General features: G+C 46.1%; 1 protein-coding gene across 1 annotated transcript; it reads left to right on the top strand.

The window, feature by feature from the left end:
* The first annotated feature begins 1,371 nt into the window (after positions 1–1,371).
* LOC125532501 (GDSL esterase/lipase At5g03610-like) lies at positions 1,372–2,853 on the top strand. Its single transcript, XM_048696549.1, has 5 exons — positions 1,372–1,438; positions 1,528–1,746; positions 1,869–2,137; positions 2,240–2,516; positions 2,615–2,853. Exons 1-5 carry the CDS (start codon positions 1,372–1,374, stop codon positions 2,851–2,853), a joined length of 1,071 nt encoding a protein of 356 aa, XP_048552506.1.
* The last annotated feature ends 6,239 nt before the right edge of the window (positions 2,854–9,092 follow it).

Raw genomic sequence — 9,092 nt, 5'->3', positions numbered from 1 at the left:
TACCGTTACTTTCATATTACTTTTTTATAAAATACTTTGCTACATATATTAAGTCTTTCAGGTGCGGTTGAATTGACAACTCAACTGTTAATACTTGACAATATTCTTTGGCTCCCCTTGTGTCGAATCAATAAATTTGGGTTGAATACTCTATTCTCGAAAACTGTTGCGATCCCATATACTTGTGGGTTATCACCATGCCGCCCCCTCACCATCGCGCCAAGGCGAGAGGGCCCCCCGCAGCCAACAACGACATGGTGGATTTGGACGCGCCGCCATGAAGCCGCCGCTCCGCCCTTACGCGCTGCCCTGCAATGCCGCCACCCCCACCAGTAGACCGCCACGACAGAGAGCGGCCGCCCGTAGCCAAGGGCGCCCACGCCCAGCGCCACGTGCTGACCAAATCTGAGCGCCGCTGCCACGCCATCCCCGGCCTGCATGCGCGCGCCACCGCCGTGCGGCCTGTTACGCTAGCAGCCCACACCGTCGCTGCACCTTAGCACCGATGCACCGCCGCACCCGCCGCCAAGCGCCGCATCCCGCGCCAAAGCCACCGCGCGGGGAGACGAAAGAACCCTGCCGCCGCCGCCGATGACGACCGGGCTTCGCCGGACCGCTCCCTCGGGTGGCGGTGAGGGAGGAGGAGAGTAGGGAGGGGCCCCAGCAGCGGTGGCTAGGGTTTCCTCTCGGTCGCGCGAGGGGTGACGCGAGAGGGAGAGGGAGGAGAGCACTGGTATATCTCCAAAGAGTGCGGGTTAACTCAAGCCAGCGATACTTATTTTAAGACGGAAGGAGTACTTGAGATTAATTATTGCATGTTGTATGGGCAAGAGCAACAAAATTTGTTAATTTGAACCATCCTCATATTGCTGAAACGACTAATTTTTCTTCAAATATTTATTTTGTTCTTTTGATGAACGGATGCGGTAGCGCGTGCATGCAATCCAGCACGTGAGGCTGTTGTTCCCCCCAAAAAAGAGTATGTGACGCTGTTCGGTTATCCAGAAAAAGATGGTGGCTGCTGCTGTTCACCAAAGATCGATCACGTACAGGTAGAACTAGAAAGTAGTATGTTTCGGCCAAAAAAAACTAGTAGAAAGCATATTCCTTCGCGAACTAGAAAGCAGATCGATTAGCCGGCTCGTGGACGGCCGCAGCAAAGCGAGAAGTGCGGCGCCAAATTTACCGCGGGAAGCAACAGGGTCTCGGCTGGATCACGCGTGTGTTACGATTTTTGCTAGGTAGTTAGGATTATTATCCTTATAAGTAGCCTCGCCATTTCCCCTCTATGAATGAGCGTGGAACACGCAACACCCGGGCATCTGGACTCACCTCCTGATCGCGCCGTTCCGCGCGCGCGCATTCCTGGAGATGAAGGTCACGGCGTTTCTTCCCGGCGTCTGCGGCCTCGCTCTCCTCCTCCTCCTCCCCTTGAATGGTGCGTGTGTATTACTAGATTCGGATTGTTGACGTTGTAGTATGCTTGTTTCTCATTTCGATCGTGGTTGTTGATGGTCCCATGGATAGCCGCTGGCGTGGAGTCTCGAGGACCTCTGGGCGGCTACCACTGGTACACCATGTTCATGTTCGGCGATTCGTTCGCGGACACCGGCAACCTCCCGAGAACGAGCTGCAGGAGCTCCTTGTCGCGTCAATGGCACTACCCCTACGGCACCTTTAATGGAAGTCGAAGTGGCAACCCGCTCGGCCGCTTCTCCAATTACTTGGTTCAGCCCGATATCATCGGTACGTACATACTTATAACAGTATCTATAAATTTATTTGAAAATGAACCGTGCGTGCGTTGATGAGTGCCATGCATGCGCCCTGAATCCTAATCAGCAAACCTTGATCGTGGTTCTCTGCAGCGAGGATGTTAGGGCGCCTCGTAGGCCCTCCGGCGTACAAGCGCATGGTGAAGCACTACTGTGACCCGTCCGGCATGAGCTTCGCCGTCGGCGGCTCAGGCGTGTTCGAGGTCCCGGAGAACCTGACGACCCTCTCCAAGCAAATCGACAACTTCGAGAGGCTGATCAAGGATCGAACCATCTCCAAATGGCACCTCGCCGACTCCGTGGCGCTCGTCGCCATCTCCGGCAACGACTACTCGCGCATCAACTCCAGCGACGTCGGCAACGTGCGTCAGTTTTTCCTTTTCTGGATGAACGACGCACACAGTCAATCTGTCTGGTTCTGCAACTTACTAACTACGGTAGGAACGTTTTCTCTTCTCTGGCAGATGATCGCTCTCATCAGGAAGGTGACGACCGAGATCACGGCGAACGTGCAGCGGCTGCAGAAGCTCGGGGTGAAGAAGATCCTGGTGAACCAGCTGCACCCCGTCGGCTGCACGCCGTGGCTCACCAGGCCGACCAACTACACCGTCTGCGACTCGCGGGCCAACATGGGCGTGGACCTCCACAACGGCCACCTGAGCATAAATTTGCGCAAGTCCAAGAACGTCCATATCCTCGACCTGGCCACCGCCTTCTCCAACATCGTCAATCCAGCCCCCGGTATGTACTATGTACCAGTAGTACATTTCTGATCACTGCATCCTCGAATGATCACTGCTCTATCCGTCTGTGATGTTGATGTGCGTGCACGAAAACAGGTAAAGGCTCGAGGCTGGCCAAGAGGTTCGAGCACAAGCTGACGCCGTGCTGCGAGAGCTTTGATCCCGAGGGGTACTGCGGGCAGCTGAGTAAGAACTCGGAGAGGCTTTACACCGTATGCAAGAACCCCGACCAGTACTTCTACTGGGACAGCGTGCACCCTACGCAGGCCGGCTGGGAGGCCGTCATGAAGCAGCTGCAAAAGCCTATGCTCAAGTTCCTAACAAAGGAACACTAAGGCGCATCTTAATCTTAGGCACGCATGCATGGGCGTGTGTATGCACGCATATCGTAGTTAGGTTGGGTGTTCTTTTGGATTCCATGTCATTACATGAACATATCATTCGCTACTTGTTGGTCTTGATGCAAATGAGCCCCGTAGTCCTCTGTTCTGAAATATTATTGTACTACCTTCGTTCCTTTCAGTAAGGTGAATTTTATTCTTTTTAGTTCAAAACATGTTTACCAAATTTATAGGAAAAAACTAAATCAACATCTAAGGCCTAGTTTGGCAGCACTGTTTTTCTAAAACTGTGGCAATTCAAAACCTCAGGCCTAGATTGGCAGCACTGTTTTTCTAAAACCGTGGTAATTCAAAACCTCAGTTTTTACCTCGGTTTGTCAAAAGCGTTGTTTTCCTCTATTTTGCCAAAAACACCAATTCGTTTGGCAAGTGTTGTTTTACAGTAATTTTGACCAATTGCACCTAACTAAGGGTGCGTTTGGATGCAAAGTAATTTTGACCAACTGCACCTAACCAAACGCATCCTCAGTTTTTCAACATGAGGGCAATGAATACCTCAGTTTGTCAAAAGCGTTGTTTTTCACTATTTTGCCAAAACCACCGATCTGTTTGGCAAGTGTTATTTTACCGTAGTTTTAACTAACTGTACCTACCTCAATTTTTTTAGGCAATGTATCTACCTCAGCTACGCTCAAGGGGCCGATCAGCGTGTAAAAACGGCCATGACATGTAAGCCAAGTCCTATCGGCCTCTCCTAGATGCTACGTGCTATAATAGCCTATGGACTAGAATTCTATCTTGTACTGTACTTGCATGCAGCCATGCCATACACATCACGTAAAATATATCTTATACTTGTATGCAGCCATGCCATACATACGTCCATACATGCATCCAAAAAATGATTTAGGGCAGGAGAGAGAAGGTTTTAGGGCACCAGAAGTTCTTTTTACCATACCAACTCATGTAAAATAGGGCACCAGATAATTTTCTGCCATGCTAGGTGATGTAAATAGGGCACCAGAATATTTTTTTGCCATAGAGGAAGATGCAAAATAGGGCACCATAAAAACTATCGTTTGGTTCATTTGGAGTACTTCAACTATAAACAATATCAAACTCATCTCAAATAATATCAATCTCATCTCAAATGAATTCAAAACAAATATAGTACAAATAGTACTTAATTATTACATAGTTCATCAATCCACAACATCAAATTCAACACAAATTGTTCATCAACATAACACAAAGTTCATCATCACACATACATGAAACCTATAGATGAAACTAGTGCTTTTGTTGCACATTCCATGCCCACCACTCCTTGATGAGATCTCTTTGAAGATAATCTTGTTGATCCGAATCTCGAACATTTTAGTATACTTCAAGAAAGTGTCGAATGCGGTCTATGTGTCGAACCGGCTGCCCCGTTAATTCATAGAAGGCGTAACCCAAATTTCTTCCACGCTCATTCTCAATGATCTTGTTGTCTGTGATCAGGGTGGCCGTGATGATGTACCAAATGACTCTTGATCCCAAAACCTAGTTGATCAGCGCATAATAGCAAACTGGAATAGCAAAATCCCAAAAGCCCTATCCACATCTTTCCTAGCAGTCGCTTGAGAATTATGAAAATGAAGACTTTCTTACCTAGGGGCTTGAAATTGGCTTCACAAACGTAGCCCGCAAGGTAGTAGCACATGTTGTATGTCCGGCTATTTGCCACCAGTGATGATTCCTCATTGGCTAGTTGTGAAAAGAGTGGTGATCATTGAAGCACATCGACGTCGTTGCAAGACCCTGGCATCCCAAAATATCCATGTCTCCTGGTCGGCCACGACATCAAGAATGATGGTGGCATCCTTCGTATGTCCATTGAATTGTCCATGCCAGGATAGTTCTTTCACCTCCAATACATGCAATCAATTGAGGCGAGCATATCTGGAAACCCACGTGCTTTGTTCATTTCCAAAAGCCTTTGAGCCTCTTGAGCATTTGGTGCTCTCAAATACTCTAGCCTGAACATTTCAACCACTGCCTTTGTAAATTTCTTGACACACAAGATTCAAGTGCGCTCTCCCATTAATAAGTTATCATCAATTAAATCTTCCAAAACACAATATGCCATCATGCGCAACACCACAATCACCTTCTGGATAATGCTATGTCCAAGATCTCCAGCGCGATTCCTAATCTTCTCAAAGAGTCGATCATGCCGCTTCACACAGTTGGCGATGTGAAGGAACAAATCTGGAGACATCCTAAACTGGCATCCAAAGTATCGCTCTGGATACACCGGATTTTGACCGAAATAGTTGAGCATCAGTCTATTGTGCCTATCTTGCCTCAACCTACGAGTCACTTACGGTAGAAAATGGAACCACCACACTTCAGCCTCTTGTTCTTGTGCATCATCGGGATTAAAGCAATCTCTTCCTCTTCATCCATGTCATATTCCTCTTCGGACGAGAAATCATCCCACAGAGAGGATTCAAACAAACTCCTTCATAACACAATAATATATTATCTACTTATTTATCACAACAAAGAATTAAGAGACGGGTTTTTTTTACCTTAGAGGATTTTCATCAAACACTTAGTGTGTGATGTCTACTACACAACTTGTTCTTGTAGACTCGTGTTGGGCCTCCATGCGCAGAGTTTTGTAGGACAATAGTAATTTTCCCTCAAGTGGACGACCTAAGGTTTATCAATCCGTGGGAGGCGTAGGATGAAGATGGTCTCTCTCAAACAACTCTGCAACCAAATAACAAAAAGTATCTTGTGTCCCCAACACACTAAATACAATGGTAATTTGTATAGGTGCACTAAATCGGCGAAGAGATGGTAATAAAAGCGCAGTAATGATAGTAGATATTGATTTTTTGTAATAGGAACAATAAAAACAGCAAGGTAGCAATTGATAAAATGGAGCACAAACGGTATTGCAATGGTTGAAAATGAGGCCTAGGGTCCGTACTTTCGCTAGTGCAATCTCTCAACAATGCTAATATAATTGGATCATATAACCACCCCTCAACGTGCTATGAAGAACCACTCCAAAGTTATTATCTACTAGCGGAGAACATAAGAAGAAATTATTTGTCGGGCACGAAACCACATCAAAGCTATTCTTTCCGATCAATCTATCCTAGAGTTCGTACTAAAATAGCACCAAGCTATTCTTTCCAATCGATCTATCCAAGAGTTCATACTAAAATAACACCATATGATACACATCAACCAATTCTAATGTCACCTAGATACTCCAATGTCACCGCGAGTATCCATGAGTTGATTATACGATATGCATCAAACAATTTCAGATTCATAATACTAAATCCACAGAAAGAACCTTAAAGAGTGCCCCAAGATTTCTACCGGAGAAACAAACACGAGAGTGTGCATCAACCCCTATGCATAGATTACCCCAATGTCACCTCAGGAATCCGCGAGTTGAGTGCTGTAGGATCGAAAGTATGTCTAGAGGGGGGGTGATTAGACTACTTGACCAAATAAAAACTTAACCTTTTCCCAATTTTAGTTCTTGGCAGATTTTAGCTATTGTAGGACAAGTCAAGCAATCATCACACAATTCAAGCAAGCATGCAAAGAGTATATTGGCAGCGGAAAGTAAAGCATGCAACTTGCAAGAATGTAAAGGGAAGGGTTTGGAGAATTCAAATGCAATTGGAGACACGGATGTTTTTTCCGTGGTTCGGATAGGTGGTGCTATCCTACATCCACGTTGATGGAGGCTTCAACCCACGAAGGGTAACGGTTGCGCGAGTCCACGGAGGGCTCCACCCACGAAGGGTAATGGTTGCGCGAGTCCACGGAGGGCTCCACCCATGAAGGGTCCACGAAGAAGCAACCACCCACAAAGGGTCCACGAAGAAGCAACCTTGTCTATCCCACCATGGCCATCGCCCACGAAGGACTTGCCTCACTAGCGGTAGATCTTCACGAAGTAGGCAATCTCCTTGCCCTTACAAACTCCTTGGTTCAACTCCACAATCTTGTCGGAGGCTCCCAAGTGACACCTAGCCAATCTAGGAGACACCACTCTCCAAGAAGTAACAAATGGTGTGTTGATGATGAACTCCTTGCTCTTGTGCTTCAAATGATAGTCTCCCCAACACTCAACTCTCTCTCATAGGATTTGGATTTTGTGGAAAGAAGATTTGAGTGGAAAGCAACTTGGGGAAGGCTAGAGATCAAGATTCACATGGTAGGAATGGAATATCTTGGTCTCAACACATGAGTAGGTGGTTCTCTCTCAGAACATATGAGTTGGAATTGTGTATGTGTTCTGATGGCTCTCTCCACGAATGAAGAGGAGGTGGAGGGGTATATATAGCCTCCACACAAAATCCAACCGTTACACACAGTTTTCCAATCTCGGTGGGACCGAATCAACAAACTCGGTCGGACTAAAAAGGTAAACCTAGTGACCGTTTAGAGATTTTCGGTGGGACTGACATGCAACTCGGTAGGACCGATATGGTTAGGGTTTGGGCATAACGTAATCTTGGTGAGACCGATTACACAAACTCGGTGAGACCGAGTTTGGTAATAAGCTAACCAGAGAGTTGGTCAGGCAAACTCGGTGGGACCGATTTGCTCTTTCGGTGAGACCGAAAAGTTACAAAAGGGAAACAAAGAGTTTACATTGCAATCTCGGTGGGACCGATTCGCTCTTTCGGTGAGACCGAAAAGTTACGAAAGGGAAACAGAGAGTTTGCAATCCCATCTCGGTGAGACCGAGATCCCTATCGGTAGAACCGAATTGCTAGGGTTTGGCAGTGGCTTATGACAAGTGAAACTCGGTGGCGCCGGATAGAAAGAATCGGTAGGACCGAGTTTGGCTTAGGGTTTAGGTCATATGTGGATATGGGAAAGTAGTTGAGGGTTTTGGAGCATATCATTAAGCACATGAAGCAAGAGGCTCATTAAGCAACACCTCATCCCTCCTTGATAGTATTGGCTTTTCCTATGGACTCAATGTGATCTTGGATCACTAAAATGTAAAATGAAGAGTCTTGAGCTTTAAGCTTGAACCAATCCTTTGTCCTTAGCATTTTGAGGGTTCCACTTTTACATCCATGCCATGCCAATCATTGAGCTTTCCTGAAATAGTCATCTTGGAATAGCATTAGCTCAATGAGCTATATGTTGTTATGAATTACCAAAACCACCTAGGGATAGTTGCACTTTCAATCTCCCCCTTTTTGGTAATTGATGACAACATATAGATCAAAGCTTCGACAAATGATAATAAGCATGAAATATATCGTCGCTTTGAGAAGTATGTGACAAGTAAGAGCTCCCCCTAATTTTGTGCATATTTAAAATTTGCTTTGGACTGCAAATGCACAAAGAGTTAGAGTCATGGGTTACTCTTCCATGTCACATACATCTTGGTGGAGCGCTTAAAATGATAAGAATGAAATACATGCACTCATCACCAAGAATAGTGAATGATCACATAAGATAGATAAGATGATAATATTAAGCAAACATTAAGTGTAGCTTATGATCAAACACATGATCATCAATGTCTCACGAGCAATGACATAGTATCTCACACAAAAGCAAACAAAGTTCGAAAAACCACCAAATAAAACAAGAGAGAATAAAAGCAACACTAAGAGCAACACTCTCTCTCTCGAAGCCTATGATCTATACATTTTCTCCCCCTTCAGCAACAAGTTACCAAAAAGTTCCTAGAAAATGCATAGTGCTAAGTCGACACTCAGGCTTGATCTTCAGGTGGTGATGGAGTCCGAAGCACTCCAAGGACGAAGCCTTCTGTAGACGTGGTTGGAGTTGAGGCTGAAGTAGATGCTGGAGCTGGTGGAACTGAAGCTGTAGCTGGTGCAGAAGTGGTGGCTCTGGTGTCAGCAACTGGCACTGCATGTGATCTCTGAGCTCTTGGCACTCTGGCAAATGCATCAGTTGTAGTCTTGCCTATCCTCTCCTGCATGTCATCCTGAAGTTGTTCCACTGCAGACTGTTCTGTTACTTTGACATCCAAGTCATAGAACTTTTGTTCCATGATCATCTCTAAGCTCTGCTGATTCTGAGTGAGGGTGGCCAGTCCTTGCTCAATCCTCAGTGTGGATGCAATCAAGTAACCAAGCTGCTCTTGTTTGGTTTTCAAGAAGTACTCAGATGCCTCCTCTTGAGTTGGCATCTTGGCAGCTTTCTCCTTCCTCGCCTGCTCCTTC

Source organism: Triticum urartu, chromosome 1A (genome assembly GCF_056163025.1).
Source record: "Triticum urartu cultivar PI428250 chromosome 1A, HENAU_Tu73, whole genome shotgun sequence".
In the NCBI taxonomy this organism is placed as follows: Eukaryota; Viridiplantae; Streptophyta; class Magnoliopsida; order Poales; family Poaceae; genus Triticum; species Triticum urartu.
Note: the sequence above shows the minus strand (reverse complement) of the source record. Positions and strands in the feature narration are given on the sequence as shown.

Excerpts from the sequence above, each read along its gene's own strand:
- LOC125532501 (XM_048696549.1), top strand. The coding sequence starts at position 1,372 with ATGAAGGTCACGGCGTTTCTTCCCGGCGTCTGCGGCCTCGCTCTCCTC. Across the intron at positions 1,439-1,527 it reads CCTCCTCCTCCCCTTGAATG|CCGCTGGCGTGGAGTCTCGA; the intron begins GTGCGTGTGTAT and ends TCCCATGGATAG. Across the intron at positions 2,517-2,614 it reads CATCGTCAATCCAGCCCCCG|GTAAAGGCTCGAGGCTGGCC; the intron begins GTATGTACTATG and ends GCACGAAAACAG.